The sequence below is a fragment of the Coloeus monedula genome, assembly GCF_965178545.1.
Source record: "Coloeus monedula genome assembly, chromosome: 23".
NCBI classification, from domain to species: Eukaryota; Metazoa; Chordata; class Aves; order Passeriformes; family Corvidae; genus Coloeus; species Coloeus monedula.
Window position 1 is genome coordinate 3456470 of NC_138803.1, and position 18016 is coordinate 3474485.

General features: G+C 48.2%; 1 protein-coding gene across 1 annotated transcript in view; it reads left to right on the top strand.

Moving 5' to 3' along the window:
* The window catches only part of SYT6 (synaptotagmin 6), a gene marked incomplete at both ends in the record, with an annotated part of 33068 nt that extends 16121 nt beyond the window's left edge, over positions 1-16947 (top strand). The window contains 6 exons of the mRNA XM_082296010.1: positions 2524-2857; positions 5400-5958; positions 9693-9813; positions 10662-10833; positions 11397-11547; positions 16876-16947. Coding sequence (XP_082152136.1) covers positions 2524-2857; positions 5400-5958; positions 9693-9813; positions 10662-10833; positions 11397-11547; positions 16876-16947 — 1409 coding nt within the window. The remainder of the gene's footprint in view (positions 1-2523; positions 2858-5399; positions 5959-9692; positions 9814-10661; positions 10834-11396; positions 11548-16875) is intronic.
* Between the last annotated feature and the right edge of the window lie 1069 nt (positions 16948-18016).

Here is an 18016-nt window from a genome sequence, read left to right on the forward strand (position 1 = left end):
ATAATAGATTATTTCTGATGGTTTCCATTAATGAGCCTGGTGTGCTGGCAGAGCCATGCAGCCTATAAAACTCCTTCGAATGGGTGGAAATATATTTTAAAAAGTCTTCTTTGTCATGCAGCAATTCCCAGCGGTGAGAGATTCTGCATTGCAATGATTTCCTTTGTACCAACACAGAGGTATTTGCAAAAAAAGTCCAGGTTCTTGAGTTTTCTTATGAATGTTTGACACTGAGTTTCCTGGGCACAATTCCAAGATTTAAAGTATAGGGAAGTGGAACCTCTGTGCTCTCAGCTTTGGTGAGAATACATTTAGGCAAATCTCTAAGGAAGCTCTGCTGCTGACTGGTACAACCTTATTTATTATTGAATAAGAGGGGACCTGTTTATTCACCCCAGCAGTGATCTGTGTTTCCACCTCGGAGCTACAACAGAAGATAAATGACCTGCACAGGAGGCTGGGAAGGGAAAGAGAAGTTGCAAAAACCTCTGGGTGATGTTTATCCTTCCCATCTGCACCTTCCAGCCCTTCCCTTCGAGTCAAAAAACCCGTGGGCAGCCAGGGAGCTTTGCCTGGAGCTCCTGCTGGATTTGCTGGGCTCAGTAATTTTGTGGGAAAGCAGTGCCTTTCCCCCAGGATGTGAGGAACAGCAGATGGCTTCCCAGGCTCTGTGCAGAGCTGGCTTCTTTGGGTGTGGATGTCACATTTTGTGTCTGATGCTGCCTGGAGATTTCACTTACAGGAGCTGGTGTGAGAATCCCAAATTTGCACTGGCTGCTGCATTCCCAGAGAGACCCGAGAGAAAGTTGATGGTACAAATGTGCTCCTGAACACTTTGCTGTCGTGGTTTACCAATGGTGGGTGGGGGTTTGTTGTTTTGTTGTGGTTGTGGAGGTTTTTTTCAGTAATTTTGAAATTTAGCTCTTTATTCAAGATAAAAACTTAGTCTTTCCTCATACTTCACAGATTTTTCTCAGGCTTAACATCAAGGCAAGGTTAGATGGGGGTCTGACCAACCTGGGATAGTGGAAGCTGTCCCTGCCCATGGCAGGAGGTGGGATGAGATGATTTTCGAGGTTCCATCCAACCCAAACTATCTTGTGATTCTATAATTAAATGCCTTATTACAGCTTCATAAAACTATAGGGAACAGAAGGTGTTTTATGGCTCCTGTTTAAGGTAAAGCACATCAGGAATCACTTTCAGAGCAGCTGGGATGGAGCACAGAGGGGAGTTCCCAGCTCAGAAATGCACTGGGCACCCACCCTGTTCCTTGGGGCTCAGGCAGGGAATTCAGTGTGGTCACACAGAACATTTATGGTCCAAGAATAGACATGGATAGGGTGGGTAAGAGGTTATGTTTGTTCCATATGAACTTTTGGGGTGTTTGGTGGTTTTTTGCTTGTCTGTCCTGTCCTGCACTTGGGTAATTTAAGGAGTGTGGCTTTACTGGGTACTACAAATAACAAAGCAATCAAGGAATTGTCCATGAGCTCAAAGCAACCCGTGATGGAATTGTCCATAGTCCTGACACTGCAGACTTACCTCCAGAACAAAACCTGGCTCCACAATCAGGGACTGGTATTCCTTGGGATCCTGAGCTCTCAGAGTTTTGGTCTGGATGGCAATCTGGGAATTAATACACTGTAGGAAAGGAAGCAAAAATAGCCAATGTTTTCTCTTTGTGCAGTGCTGTGAATCATTTCACAGCCTAGATGAAGTATGTATATATATATATATATATGTATATTTATACACACAGACATGTATATATATCTCTTCCATTTTCCTGATTCATCAGCCACACGTACGGAAGTTCTTTCCTCTCCAGAAAAAAAGACTGAAATACACAACACATGAGGTAAAAGTGTCTCAGAGCATCAGAGCACACACGCAGCTCAAGTGCTGTTCAGACTGAGGAAGACTGTGTAGTACTTTCTGTACAAACTCCTGCTATGTTTGGTTTCTCTGCATCAGCAGCTTGTGATTATTTTTTCCTTGGTGCTGCTATTTACTTTCTATTTCCTATGGGCACATCTGGACAATATGTGGGCACTGATAGTACAACAACAATCCACTTCCAGGATCCTGGTAGATGGATTTTTTCATTACTGTGCCTGAGCAGCTGTGACATGAAGCAGAAAGGCACTTTCTGTGGTACAGCACCCGAGCTTGTTTCTGTCGTGGAATTGTACAGATCTTCTTGATTTCAGACTCAGTAGTTTGCTGATGCCGCAGAACAAACCAAGGATGGTATTTTATAGCCAGTTTAAGCACCAGGGTGTAAAACATCACAGCTCTGCCCATATGGAGATACCCATTTCTCCCCAGGTGTGTCCCGAGCCTGTCAGGGGCTGCTCATTTGGGCTTGGCTCTGGCTTGAAGAACCTGCTAAGAATTCTCCATTAGTTGTGATTTAAGCCAGTTTGGACCATTTCTCCCTTTCGCTTATGATTTTCTCACCATCTGTCTTTTCTTTTCTTCTTTCCCATCCCTCCCTGTCGCTGTCCTTCTCTCCCTCAGAGCTCTCCGTCAGCCTCCTTGCAGTGATAGTTATTGTGTGTGGCCTGGCCCTGGTGGCAGTGTTTGTGTTTCTCTTTTGGAAGCTGTGCTGGGTTCCCTGGAGGAACAAGGCCCTTTCCTCCCACCTGGCCGTGCTGCGGAGCGAGGCAGGAGACAAGGACAGCATGGCAGACAAGCTCAAGGACACGGGGGCCATCACCTTTCTGGAGGCAGCTGTGAAGATCAGCCACACCTCCCCAGACATCCCTGCAGAGGTCCAGATGTCCATGAAGGATCACATCATGCGGCGCACGCGGATCCAGAGGCAAACCACGGAGCCAGCATCTTCCACCAGGTGAGGGCTGGGATGGGATGCTCAGCCTGGAGGAGCCTGAGGTTGGAGCTCGTTGGGGGCTGCAGCTCCTCCCAAGGGGCAGCTCCGAGCTCTGCTCTCTGTGACAGTAACGGAACCTGAGGGAGCAGCTGGAGCTGGGCCAAAGGGAAGGTTTAGGTTGGAGATCAGGGAAAGGTTCTTCCCCCAGAGGGTGCTGGGCACTGCCCAGGCTCCCCAGGGAATGGGCACGGCCCCGAGGCTGCCAGAGCTCCAGGAGCGTTTGGACAGCGCTGCCAGGGATGCCCAGATTGGGATTGTTGGGGTGTCTGTGCAGGGCCAGGAGCTGGACTGGATGGTCCTTGTGGGTCCCCTTCAGCTCAGGATACTCCATGATTCCATGATTCTGCTGGGTGGGGATGCTCAGGAGTGGCAGGAATGGGGTGCTCAGCAGGGGCAAAGCTCTGTGAGCAGCTGGAGATGTGGGAAGATTGTTGGATGGAGTCTGAGGCTCAGATACCATAGGGAAGACTAAGGAGAGCACCTACACACCAGATTACTGTCCAAAGCTTGGCCATCAACCAATGAATGTGTTAAGACTGGTTTACCATGGCCCTTTTAAAAAATCCGGGATTCAGGTCCTATTACTGCGACTTGACCTCATTGTGTCAAGTCACCCGCATGCTTTGGCCACTTTAATTTTGTTCTAACATGAGAGGCAGGCTGAAGTATCAATGATGTACCCTGTCAGACAGAATTAGACCTTTTGGCTCTCTCTTGCTGTTGTGGCTCCTGGCAGAAACAATTAGATCAGCACAATTGATGGATCGCTCACTGCACAAGCCCAGAACCAGCTGCGCTCGGTGCTTGTGCTCAGATGGGGAGAGAGACATCAGCATCCTCCTCAGGAAGTCAGGGAAAGGCTGTGTGAACCTTGGGACACCTTCTCAGCATGGATACAGAGGAGAGATTTAGATTAGATGTTAGAAAGGGGTTCTTTACTCGGAGTGGAGTGAGGCCCTGGCACAGGGTGCCCAGAGCAGCTGTGGCTGCCCCATCCCAGGAAGTGTCCAAGGCCAGGCTGGAGCAACCTGGGATAGTGGAAGGTGTCCCTGCCCATGGCAGGGGTGGAATGAGGTGAGCTTTAAGGTTCCTTTCCAACACAAACCATTCCGTGATCCTGTGAAATGCAGCATCTCTCCTTGACACAGAAGGCGGTGAAATGGGGACAGGAAAGAGGGATCACAGGGTCCTGGCTGTGCCCCAGAACTTCTGTTTGCCTCACTGGCCGTGTCTGGGATGTGCACAGGAGTGTGACAGGGAAATCAGGCACTGCTCAGAAAATTGGCTGCACTTTTGCAGGATTAGTGAGGCACCGATGGCAGCCCCCTGTTTGAAGGAGCTGAGTTAAACCAGCACGGTGCCACCTGCATTTGTGAGCCACACTCTTTTATTTATCCTTGCTGCTTTTGGACAGCTGATTCCCTCTCTGCATGCACACGCTCCTTCTGCTTTTATTACACCTTTCCAACAGAGGAGGAAAAAACCCTCAGCCTGTCTGAATTAGGACAAACAAAGTGTGACTTGGCTGTACGTGGGCAGGTTTCAAACCCACTTTCTCCTTGGCAGGTTCCTCTGATTCACAGCCCAGCCTAACCCCGTCCAAAATACCTCTGAGGAACCTGCCAAAGTCTCCAAGCACCATGTATCACTGAAAGCTAATGTTCTGGCTGTAGAGTTCTTAGTTTGGTTAAATAACTCTATAAAGTGCTCTTGTAAACACCAGATAATCTGGAATAATGCCCTGAGTCCACAGAAAGCTTTTATGCTTTGTTCAGATAAAGCTCTGCTTACACACAGCTTGTGCTGGAGGAGAGCTCAAGGCAAGAGATGCTTCCCGACAAGGCTGTGCCTCCCTCCCTGTCAACAATTATCTATCAGTTTCTGATGAGTCTCTTGGAAAAGTCTGGAAGCAGCAATACCCAGCAAAGCCAGGCTGGACAGGGCTGGAAGCAAGCTGACCTAGGGGAAGGTGTCCCTGCCTGTGGCAGGGGATGCAGTGAGATGAGCTTTGAAACCCTCTGAACCCAAACCATGCTGTGGTTCTATGAGTAAAGCCTCACCTTCTGAACTGGTCGTGGTTGTCTCACCAAAAGAAAAAGCAAGAAAAAAAAAGGGATTTTTTTGCCTGAGAGCACTTAGTGCCAGTATCTTGGAAGTGTAAGGACTGAGGGTGGGGAAAGTCTCCATGTGGTGCTGTCTGTGATTTGGGTAAGGAGTTGTTGGGGCCCATCTGTTCAGCTGTGGGCTGTGACTCGTGCCACAGGTGAGAAAGCGCAGCTTGTGGCAAATACTCTGGAATTTAAGAAATTTGCTGGATTGATTCCTTGAAGGTTTTTGGAGGTGTTCCCCTCTGTTCACATCCATAACATACATGGTTTCTGTGCAGAGGTCAGGAGCACCTATTGAACTCGTTCTGTGCTCTCTTGCTTTCTGAGTCCAGGGGAGAAAAAGGAGAGCAATGTGCTTGGAAACCCACAGAGCTGTTTGTGTCTTCCTCCTGCAGGCACATCTCCTTCAAGAGGCACCTCCCCCGGCAGATGCACGTGTCCAGCATGGACTACGGCCTGGAGCCGCCGGCCGAGGCCGAGCAGCCGACCAGCATCGGCCGCATCAAGCCCGAGCTCTACAAACAAAAGACTGTGGACACCGAGGACCCCAAGAAGGAGGCAGAGAAAACCTGTGGGAAAATCAACTTCACTCTCAAGTACGACTACGAGAACGAGACGCTGACTGTCCGAATTCTCAGGGCTTTTGACTTGCCAGCCAAAGACTTCTGCGGCAGCTCGGATCCCTACGTGAAGATCTACCTCCTGCCCGACCGCAAGCGCAAGTTTCAGACGCGAGTCCACAGGAAGACCCTGAACCCCACCTTCGACGAGTCCTTCCACTTCCCCGTGCCCCACGAGGAGCTGGCGAGCAGGAAGCTCCACCTGAGCGTCTTTGACTTTGACAGGTTCTCCAGGCACGACATGATAGGAGAGGTTATCTTGGAGAACCTGTTCGAGGACTCAGACCTCTCCCGGGAGACTTCCATCTGGAGGGACATTCAGTACGCCACGACGGTGAGTATCTGCTGGGTGGTGTGGGGATTCTCCCCAGGGGTAAATCCTTCCTGACTCCCTTGCCTCCTGTTAGCCCCAGGGACCTGCAGCCATGGCACAGTTCTCTGCCACGTGCACATGATCCCAGTAAGAAAGAGCTCTGCGGGGCCAGTACCAGCCCGTTGGTGCTGAGAGGTGTTGGACGTGCTGCTGGCAACCCTTCCAGAGTTGGATTTGGGTCTTTTAGTAGTTCTTTTGAATTCCCCCTGGAAGGAAAGCCAAACCTCAGAGAGGAAAAGTCCCAGCCCCTTCCATGTTCCACAGGGCTGACAGGAGAAGCCAAGTGCTCACATTGATCGCTGAGTGCAGAGCAATGACATTAACCTCTCCATAATAGCTGTCTGCTCCTCCTCTGCCCTCCCAGGAGGATCTGGCTGGTCCTCAGGGCGAATGAACAATTGAACTGCTCTGCAGCTGGACACCAAATCAGCCATCACCATTGTCATTTCACATTGTTATTTCTGAAACTGAAAGATGAGACATCCCCACCCCTGTGGCTGGAAGCGTGGGCCCTGTCACATCTTTCCCAGTGACTGGCAGAATGCCACAACTTGCAAAAATGTCCTGCAGCTTCCCTCGTAGCTCATCTCATACCTTTGCTCTCCTGCTTTCTGTGCTGAGGAGGGAACTGTCAAACATGAATATGTATTGTGGCCAGCAGTGCCAGAAGACATTTGCTTTGTAACTCTCAGCTTTTCTCTCAGCACCATGTTCCCCACCAGCTATACCCCTTGGTGACTTCCATCAGTGCTTGCTCTGCTGCAGGGTGTTCAGAACTTTCAGAAAGCTCTCTGAAGTCCAGCAGGTGTGCACAGCCCCGTGTCCTGTGCTGCTGTGCCCAAGGGGACGCGGTCCCAGGGCACTCAGGGGACACGGTGGGCACGCAGCATGTCACCCTGGGAGGTGGCTGTGGGGCTGGAGCTGTCCTAGGAGGGCACGGAGAGCTTTGGCCCTGCCAGCCTGAGGACACAGGGATGGATCTGGTGCCTGCCAGGCACCCTGGGGCAGCGCTGGAGCGTGCTGGGAGCTGCTCTGTGCTGCCTTTTGAGCACCTTGCCTGGAAGTGCTGTGGGAAGGAGGCACAGGATCATCCATGAGGAAAGCAATAGTTTTAGTTAGCAGGGTGCTCACAGCTCTTGGCTTCCAACCTGCAAACAGCCACAGATGTTATGATTGATGGATGGTAATGAAAGCAGAAATGCTGGCAGTGAGGCAAGCAGGCACCAGGCACATCCATTCACCCAGAGAGGGGCTGCTGGAAGGGGAGCAAAGTGCACCAGGTGTGCTGATGCCTCCTGAAGGAATCTGCCTGTTGGTTCTGCAAGCAATAGAAGATGTTTTCCTGGCTAAATAATCTCGTTTAATGGGGGAAAACCCCACAAAAGCAGGTGGAGATGTGCCAGCAGAAAGGTTATTGAGGGAAAAGCCTCCAGAGAAGGTGTGAGGGGAGCAGAGCCAACCCCATGCCCAAGATGTGCTTTGCAGCAGCCTGGCAGAGTTGCCACACATCCAGCACCACGTTTGTTTCCATCCCCTCATCCTCTCTGTGCCATTCTTAAGGAATGTGTTGCTCCTGGAACATCTCAGCCAGCTGTAGCACACCCAAGGACATTTCTGTTTAATCAAAATTGAGAAGGATAAATACAGTTTGCATAAAACCCCGAGAAAGCTCTGGGTGCCTTATAATGCATGAGATCAATGGTGTGGGTAAGAGGGTAGGGACACACTCAAGCACTGATCTGGTCAAATAGCCAGCACTCAGCTACTTAATTAATGACTGTACAGCTTGTCAATCAGGGAAACATTTTTGGTTTCAAGTTTATTGATTCAGAGCTGCCATTATTTCCTAAAAGGTACTGATAGGAATTTTGGAAATGTCCCAATGTCTATAATCTGCAAGAAAATAATGCACCCACAGGACACGCTTTGCTCTCCTGTATTTGTGGTTGCAAAGGAAAATCTCTTGACCTGATACAGTGAGGTCAAAGAACAATTTATGTTCATTTTATGCCCTGAACGGGTCCTCTCAGTGCAAGGAGAGGAATAGAAGATGAGATGGTGTCCAGAGGGTGCTGTCACCATCTCACACGGGGCTGCTCTCTTCTGACATCTTGTCCAAGGGCTCCTGACCTCATTCCTCCCGAACTAACTAAGAACAAAGAATGCATGAAAGAATGGACCCAATCAAGATTTTATATAATATTCATTAGTATTCTGCACGTCTAAGTGGAATAAAGATTTAATCTTTGCCTTACCTGAGAATGAGCAGGAAATAATTTGGCAAAAACCTCATCCATCAACAAGATCTATTCCCCTAACACTTAGCAAAGCTTTAAGTGCATTTACTTGTCTTTCTAGTTCCATCACTCTACTCCTAACAGCTACAATTTCTTTTCAGCAGATCATTATATCACATTGAAAGGAATCAAACACACTGTTTCCGAAAATAAATGGGTTGTTTGCTCTACAGATGTGGGATCTGTATGTAGAAAATAAGATTTTTTTTTTTTTAATCCATTTTTAGAAGGTGTTTGGAAATCTTTTCTGCTGACTTCAGATAATGATGCTTTCTAGTTTAAATAAGACATTTGGTTTGTTTATTTTTCCCTGAATTCCCAGTGGCAAGGCAATGATGGAAAGGGCTTTTAGGAGGTGTAGTCGATGAAGCTGCAGGTACAAGAAGTGCTAAGAGCCATGGATAAAAGTTATTTGATGGGGCACTAAAAGATTAAATTGCATTGGCTTCTGTGTAATCCAAAAGTACCAAACATTTCTGAGTGCCATCTGCTGGTTAATTCCCCTTTTATACTCACACACACACAGCCTCACACTGTGCCAGCTCCTTGAAGGTGTCTCAGAGGGCTTGGTGGTCCAAAAGTAAACATGTCACAAACTAAAAGCTCAGTGGGCCCTTCATGGTTGTGTTCTGGTTTAAAGCTTTGACACCTCAGATGGTAACTGCCCAAAAACTCACGCTCAGCTTCAGAGAAAACCAGTGTGTTACTCAAAGGTGTTTTCATTTTATGCAGAAATGTTGGGCACCGTCACAGTCATAAACCTCTATCACTGAATTCATCCCTGCCCATGGCAGGGGGTTGGAACTTGATTATATTTGAGGTCTTTTCCAACCCAAACCAGTCTGTGGTGTTGTGCACTGATGGTGCTGGCTGTAGTAGGAAGTTTCTGAGGAGTTTGTTGCAGTGCACAACCGGAGAATACGGCACCACTGAGGGTCAGGAGCTCATCTTTCTGTCACCTCAGTGTGTTTGTCACGTTCCTGGAGGAACCAGGCACTAGAGACATGTACTGTACATTCAAACAAAACTTGATACTAGTTTGATTTCCTTACTGCAGTGATTTGGTGTGAGATATCCCATCTCCTCTGTGTGAGCAGGGGAGCAGGAGTGCATCAGCTGTGCATTAGCTGTGCATTGCTGGGAGGCTGCAATGGGAAGCACAAAATCTGCTGAGGCAGAGGGAGATTGTCCTTAACTTAGATGTGAAGCTGTAACACATTTTTCCTGTTCTCTGTATTCATTTTTTAGCCAAATAGTATTGGGGTGCACTGGAATCACCACCATGGAGTGTCCTTCACTCCAAATGGCAGAGCAGAGGAAGTGCTGTGGTGGAGGAGGAGGAGGCACCTGGTTGGTTCTGCACGTTTCCAATAAAATGTGTTCTCTGTTTTATTGAAGGAAAGCGTGGACCTGGGCGAGATCATGTTTTCCCTTTGTTATTTGCCAACTGCAGGTCGCCTCACCTTAACAGTCATTAAATGCAGGAATCTCAAAGCTATGGACATCACTGGTTACTCAGGTGGGTGTTTTGTGGCTGAGGGGGACCCCGTTGCATCCACATTTCCTCCTCTTCCCTCACAGTATCCTCAGTGGATGGTGGGTGAACCATCCCAGAAACACCTGAAAAAGCTTTGTCTGCATTTTAAGTGCAAACAAAATGTTTAAAGTAGAATTATCTGTCTGTTGTTTCCCATCCCACTGGAGGGTTTGCAGGGCCAGAGCTCTGATCCATCTCTTGGGTTGGACACTTAAATCTGTTGTAACCCTTTATAGCCAGAATCAACTGTCTCACCCCAAGATTAGGAAAGGATCATGGGCCACCTGGATAAATCCCACTGGAATGTGCATTCCCCTGTCCAGTGGCCAGTAGTCAAACCTAAGGATCACAGCCACCTGAAGACTGTTTGCATTCACAGTTTCAGAGCTGACATTCAGCGTGCACAAATTCTGGTTTTCATCACAAAAACCAGTGTCTTTTCCAGACACCAACATAAGAGTATTTGAATTTCATTGTGCAAAAGGCAGTGACAACAGAGACCTTTGCAGAAAATGTTTCTGCTCAGCTGGAGCCATACGAAATGTCTGAGAATTGAGAATTCAGGTGAAGCCAGCTCATCCTTTCTGCAATAATAATATTGCAGTGCTGGTTCTCTGGTGCCTGAACCTCAGGTCACCACCCACACCAGTATGAGAAATGGTGGCTTTTACTGCTCTACAAACAAACTTTTTTCTCAAAGTGCATTTGAGGAGTGCCTCTGGCTCATTGGAACTCACAGCCCATCCTCTGATAAAGCTGTTTCTGTGTTGCAAAGGAAACAAAATATACCTCCCTCAACAAAAGGTCTTTTCCTATCTCTTCCTCCCTAGATCCATATGTCAAAGTGTCTTTGCTCTGTGACGGGCGAAGGCTGAAAAAGAAGAAAACCACCATAAAGAAAAACACACTTAATCCCACCTACAATGAAGCAATAATCTTTGACATTCCCCCCGAGAACATGGATCAAGTCAGCCTCCTTATCTCCGTCATGGATTATGATCGGTAGGTGGGAGGCTCTGGAGAGCTGGAGGGGAGAGCATCCCATTGGGTGCAGATTTTCCTTCTCAAATGCAATTTTCCACAGTGTTTTCCACAGCCTCGATGGCAGAGCTCAGTGGTATCAACCTGTCTCTGGTGATTTATTGCTACAGTGACATTGGTATTTATGGTTATGGAAAAGTAGCGAGTTTGGTAAAGCTGGTCCCTGCTTTATGGCATTTCCTTGAGCAAGTGCCATGCTCCCCTTGGTTATTTACTTATCCTGAAGCCCATGTTAGAAAGCAAATAATGTGTGAGCGGCCCTGGGTGTATGAATTATGCATCACTGAGCTTAGGGTTATTCCTGCTGTAGAGCTCTAGTCAAACTCCTTCCAGATCCTGTGTCTGGACTGATCTGCCTTTGAAATAATTTTAAAACTGCCATAATTAATTGCTCGTGGTGGTGGCAGTGCTGGGACAGACACCACAGCCAGGCTCACCAGCAGCAGGAGCCAGGAGTTGCCTGGGCAGGTTTGGGCAGCCTGAGGGATGGATGGTGATGCTGCTGCTTCTCTGCCGTTCCTCAGGGTGGGCCACAACGAGATCATCGGCGTTTGCCGCGTGGGGGTCAACGCCGAGGGGCTGGGCAGAGACCACTGGAACGAGATGCTGGCGTACCCCCGCAAGCCCATCGCCCACTGGCACCCGCTGGTGGAGGTGAAGAAATCCTTCAAAGAGGTGTGTGGGGTTATCCTTCCCTTTCAGTGCCTGTGCTCAGCGTGAGTGGGCTGGCTCCAGGCTTTCAGAGCGCTCCTGCTCTCGCCTGGGATTTTCTGAGCAGAGCTGAGGGAATTTTCTCACCAGAAATGAACTCTAGAAAACAAGCACTTCTGTATTGCCTCGAAATAGCTCCTTGAGCTCGCAAGCAAGACTGAGAAGAACTGTATTTACAGATGTGACTGTTACATTTTGGGTTTTTTCTTTTCTTTTTCTTTTTTTTTTTTTCCTTTTAAAATTAGAGACTGAGAGCAGTAAGGAAAGAGAATGCTGCTCTGATTGCAGAACAAATTGTCCAGGGATATTGCCTATTTCAAGTTTCAATTTTTCATCCTAAAAGATTTTTCTGTTGACTCATCTCCGAGCCTTTGAGGGAGAATAAATAGAACAAATGTAATTGCTCTAAGCATCTCCAGAGAAGGAGATTGACTTGATGCAGCCCCAGATCATAAAACAGGGCTGAAATGCCTGGGTACCTTTTTGACCACCTCTGGCATTTTCTTCCTCCTTGCACTCTGATTTCTCACGCTTCTATAGAGCTCTTTGGCTTTGCCTGATTCAGGTCATAACTTCTGGAGGAGAGAGGTGTGGAAAAGGCACACATGCCTTTGACACTTCAGGTATGAGAAACAAGCTCCAGCATTTGTGGCCAGTGATACGATAATAAAGGCAATAAAACCTCCTGCAGTTTCTGGGGCTGAGGAGGTATTTTCCCTCAAAGTCACAGAATAAGTACTTAACAGAAAACATCTCATTTTCCCCTTGAAGTTCAGTGCTGAGCTGCAGTGAAAGGCAGACACTGGGCTTGCTGAGATTCCAGAGTAGTGTGAATTAGTGTATAAACCCTTTGTTTCTTTGAAATCTGCTCCTTCCTCCAACAAAGAAAGGGTGGTGAGGCTCTGGCACAGGTTGCCCAGAGCAACTGTGGGTGCCCCATCCCTGGCAGTGTCCAAGGCCAGGTTGGATGGGGCTTAGAGCAGCCTGGGATAGTGGAAGGTGTCCCTGCCCATGGCAGGGTGTTGGAACTGAATGATCTTTAAGTTCCCTCCCAACCCAACCTGTTGTATGATCAAGGAGTCAGTTTGTGCTCAGTGCCCTCTGTCCCAGCCCAGGTCAATTGCACTCAAGGGAAAACCTGGCAATTGATATTTTAGCTTAAGACACAGTGGAGATGGATATATCAGACAATGGACACCTGAAAATTTACCCTCCCTCAACTGAGATGATCGGTGAGCTCCCCTTGCACCCCTGTGAATCAGCCCAGGGATCAGCTGTGCAGGACTGGGGTGAGTCAGAGCAGAATTAAACCCTTGTGCACTTTGTGTATTGTGCTAACTCTGCCTTTGGGTGCTGAGCAGCACCAGGATTTCATTCTCCTTCCCCTGCTGGAACCCTGGCCCTGGGCATGAGCCATGTCTGGGCAGGCTCCGTGTGTCCCACTGCCATGGGGACCTGGGCACCAGCAGCCACAGGGTTTCAGCAGAAAGGGAATTGATCTATCCTTTGATCTCTTGGCACCTGTAGCACCTCACAGTGTGACACCAGCTGCCATGGCTGACCCAGGGGCAGCAGATCTTTCTCCAGGTTGCAATTTTTGTGGCTTTACTACACAATTTTTCAGATGCAGGTGAGGTTTTGAAAGAAAAACTCCTGTGAAGTTTTTGAAAATCACTAGGAAGAAAGAAGGGAAAAAAAGCATTATTGTTATGATAAAACACGAAGAAACCAAGGAAGACATGGAAGATGACTCACCTTCTAAAATATACTTTGAAAACCATGGCTGAGCCCCCAAGACTCTGGAAAAAACCTGAGTGAATCATTTCACCCCTCAATGCACAGGTCAGGAGCTCTGCTTAAAAGGAAAGAAAAAGCCCTCTGATCATCTGTTCTGGTATTTCTGCCACAAACTGGTGCACAGAGCCAGCAAGCAAATGGTCCCTGTGTTTATTTGCCCTTTTAGGTTTTAGCACTGCTGTCTGCAAATCCCCAGTGCAGCCTAAAAGAAAAACTGAACGGAAAAGGCACAGGCTCCTGGAGATAAATTAATGGGAAACGGTATTTGTTGGTTACAAGTCATTGCATCATCTTTTCCATGTTCTGTTTGGGCATTTTTGGAAAGAAATTTGGGGTTTTTGGTCCTGTAACCCTCAGTTCTGGGTCCCTGTGCAGCTGCTCCATCTTTCCAGGCTCTGTGGGCTGCTGGCTCTCTGTGCCTCTGCCCTGACTGAGGATGCTGGGGGAGAACTGCTGGCCCTCCATCCCTTCTTCACCCTTTGTTGGGGTGAACTCGGGCTGTGCTGACATCTTGAGCCTTCATCCTCCTCTTTGTCTTCTTCATCTTCATCTTCATCTCCAAGCGCCTTTGTGCTGGGCAGCAGCAAATGGAGCGTTTGCTTCCCAGTTGATCCTCGTGATGGTGTCTGTGTGCTCTGACCTTCAGTGACAGCCTCTGGCTCCATCTGAGTCTTCCCTGATGGAGTGCTTGACCTCAAGCCCAAGGCGAGGATTGAATTGTCCCTTTGATGTTTAAATGGAGGGATGGGTGACCGGAGCTGTTTGCCCGGGGACACGGAGCTGCTCCAGGCACTGCCATCTCCCCACACTGTGGTGGGGGTCCCAGCCCCCTCCCCACCACTCAGGGGGGAGAAAAGTGTGGGAACGTGGAATTTCTTTGCTAACCAACACCCTGCCTGGTGTGCCTTGGAAGAGCTTTGGCCAGGAGAAAGTGCTCCCACCGTATTTTGACTACAGCTCAGAATCACAGTTTCTGGTGAATTTGCCAGGAAAAGTGTCACCAGAAATGTGCTGCTCCAGGAGGATGGCCCAGCCCTGACCCTCTTACCCTGCCACAGCAGGGATGGAGGGATGGATGGATGGATGGATGGATGGATGGATGGATGGATGGATGATTTGTGTCCATGATGTTGGACCAATGACCTCCTCCTCCGTTGGGCCACTGGTCCAACAATGGTTCTTTGTCCACCATGAGGACCTGGGCAGCTCCAGCCTGTCCCAGCAGCCACAGTGCTGGGCTAACACGGTCCAACCCCTCATTTCTGTGCTGACAGCAACTCAGGCCCTTCCTCCATGAGCTGGTGCCACTCCTTCTTCGCTTTCACTGATGCAAAAGGCTCCAGTGAAAAGGGAAATGCTTCGGATGCACATCATGTCTTTGATTGCTCCATATTTATCAACAGTGAATAACAAACCATAATGACTGCACTTCACTAATGACCATCATCACTAAAGAGAGAACATGGAGAACATGTGCAAATGAATCATTAATTACAGGCTTTTAAGCGCTATCCTCCTCACACAGATGTTCAGAAGGCGAGTTTCTGAGCAGAAAGGGAGAATCCCTCTTGCTGCTCCATTGTGGGGTTATTCCAACAATAATTTCTTCCCCTCAGCACAAGTTGTTCCTGGTGTTCCACCCCGAGGTCCCTCTGGCAGCTGCTGCCTCCCCAAGTGCTTCAGCCACCCCACCCATGTTCCTTCTGCATTCCTCCACACACCCATCAGCCAGGTTCAGGGATGCGTCCACAAAGGGAAATATAAAATTACTGCTCCTTCTTCCAGGCTTTGAAGGGAACTTCTGAAAACTGGAATTTCCCCTGTTATCCACAAAAGACAAACCCTGGTATCGCAGAGTCGCATCATCAGCGCGATGCAAAACGGGTCTTTGATGTTGCCAAGTGCCTCTGACATCCAGCAGGGGAGCATTTATTTGTTTAAAACATCGTTCCAGATAAAAACTGATAACTCTGCTGAGAGCCGAGTCATGCCCATAACGAAAAATAAGCATTTGTCTTTAAAGATAAGCCCTTCCAGACTTCTGGGCCTTTTTTACTTTGATTGAACTGGTCCCAGTTTCTGACTGTTGACTACACAATGCATGGCCCACCTTTTCGAATTAAATGAAGGAAAAGTATCTCCAGGACTTATTCTTGGAAGAGTTTTCATCACATTTTTGGAGTAGCAACGTTGTCATTGTCATGCAGCCAGCAGGAGGCAAAGAGCATGGGGAAGGCTCTGCCAAAAGCCCATTTCTATCGTAATTTCTGCGATCTGTTATTTTACTGGCAATGCTCATGGGGAGTTTGTATCCGTATTATCAATTCCTCAGGGATTTTGGCCAATATATCTGACGTGAGAAATATAGAAGGAAGTGTTTCCTTTCCTTAAGGCAGCTGTTTGGCAGGACAAGTTTCTCATCTTCATTCATTAATTTCTGCTCAGCCCTGATGAAATTGAGGCTGTTGAGTGCAAACCTGTGCAGGGAGTTACTTTACACTGACTGGCTTCTTTGGGGAAGGAAACTGGTCAAACTGGTCAAACTGGCCAAATTTTTGACCATTCCAAACCCATGGAGCATCTGCAAGGGCCTGTTTGCCCTGCTCAGCCTCCCTGTGAGCACCAGGCTGCTGCTCTCTTGTCTTCATTTGTGATGGCTTTGCCAAGGCAAGCATGAAGTCTGGTTCCCCAAGTGAGTTTTCACCCAGAGAAATGAAATTCATACATGCTTGAACATTAATATCAGCCAGCAAAGAGTTTCTGCTTATGTGGGAGGGGAGGGAATTGATCCAGGCAGTGGAAATTCTGCCTCCCATTGTCTCTAGGAGATGTCTATAATTTGTCATTGGAATTTAATAAAACAAGATGGTGAGATGGGCAAGTGCTCAAAAGCTTCAGGAGTAATGGGTTTGAATTATGATAATAGCCCCCAAGGCAGATGACGAATAATTTAGGATACCTTAAGTATGGCAAAAATAATGTTTGTTCCATCCACCGAGTCTCTGATCTGATTTTCCCTTTGAGAAATGTCTCCAGTGCTGTGGACAGAGCTGCTGTGGAGTAAAATTACCAGACTGGAAAGACTCAAGTACTTCTGAGCTTAGACAGTATTTTTAAACCGAGAAGACAACAGCAATAAAGCAGGGAAGAGCTGAGAGCACTTTGTCTTCACAGCACACACAGATACTGTTTATTTTCCCCCTTTTTTTTTTGGTGAGGAATCCTCACAATTGGGAATTGATTTACAAAGCAGTAAAGTAGATTGTTCAGTAATTCCTCCTGAGTGGTTAAACACAGGCATTGCATGAGTTGGAACTTGTAGAGCAGATGGGAACACGGCAGGGCAGGAGTCGGGCAGGGATGGGATGGGGTGGGATAAAATGGGATGGGATGGGAATACTGAGGAAGAGGGGATGGACTACACAATGCAGGGTTGGGAATAACCACAGATAATCCCTCCTGTTTGCTTAACTTGCTTTCTCTTCTGTCCTCCAGTGGCACGGCCGGGCAGCGAGCTTCGACAGCCAGGGCTCCTGTCCCTCCCCCAAACCACCCCCCACACCGTGATCCAGAGCAGGGAGAGGAAAATGGGACTAAACCAAGTAATTTTTGCGCTTGGCCTTCAGTCTCAGTGGTTGCTGAGGGGCGGTGGCAGCAGCGGGACTTTCTGGTGTAGTTGTTCCTGCGTAAGTAAAGGTAGAAACCCGTTTCGTGGTCAAATATGTTTTTGTCTAATATGTCTCCCAAGGTGATGTTATTTTTGTGGCTTTTGCTGTACGGATCTGTTTCCAGAGGGAGAAGGTGGACTGAGACGTGTGCTGGGAGTTTGGTCTGTAAAATAATGTGTAAAATAGTTTTTAGTGTGTGCAAAGGCTGGAAAGGGGCGAGGAGGTGTCTGCAGAGAGCAGAGGTGGCTGGGACGGGGGGGCAATGGCCACTGGAAAAGCCGTGGCAGAAGATGGGAGAGACTCTTCCAAGCCGCCAGCAGCTCCGTCCTCGTGGCCAGCCCCAGCCCTGCAGAGCATTCCCAGGTTTCCTGTTCATGTAGAGGTGTCCATGAGCTCTTAGAAGTTTGTGCAGTGTGTACCCCATAATTCCTTTTGTCATATATAAAAAAATGCTGTTGATTCCTCAGGAGGGAAACCCTGGGTTTTTTCCCCTGTATCTGAAGTCTCCTCAGAGCTATTTGCATGAACAGTTTCTTCAGCCCCCTTTGTAGCTGCTGCTCATCCCCCAGGACATCCCCGCGTTATCTGGAGCAGAGGGAATGGCCTTGCCATGAGTGGGATTCAGAAAAAAAAGGGAGAAGGTGTTACAGAAATGGGTGACACCCCTGCATGACCACTGGATCTCTATTCCTTATCTCATCCAAGGAATAAAGGGAGACCCAAGGGGGAAAGGGAAACACGGAAACATGGCTGATGCTAAAAAAAGCTTCCAAACTTTTTTCTTAAGACTGTCAGCACTTCCTTAAAGAATAAAGTTTCTCAGCCCAAGCCCTGAAGGAAGGTCAAGTTCTGGGAAAAAAAAAAATGGAGCTTTGCTGGTTCCTTGGCTGCAGAGGCCAAGAATGAAGTTAGAACATCCCAAGTACTGGCTTTGCAGCTAAATCAGCTGATCTTTATCAGCCAGCTGT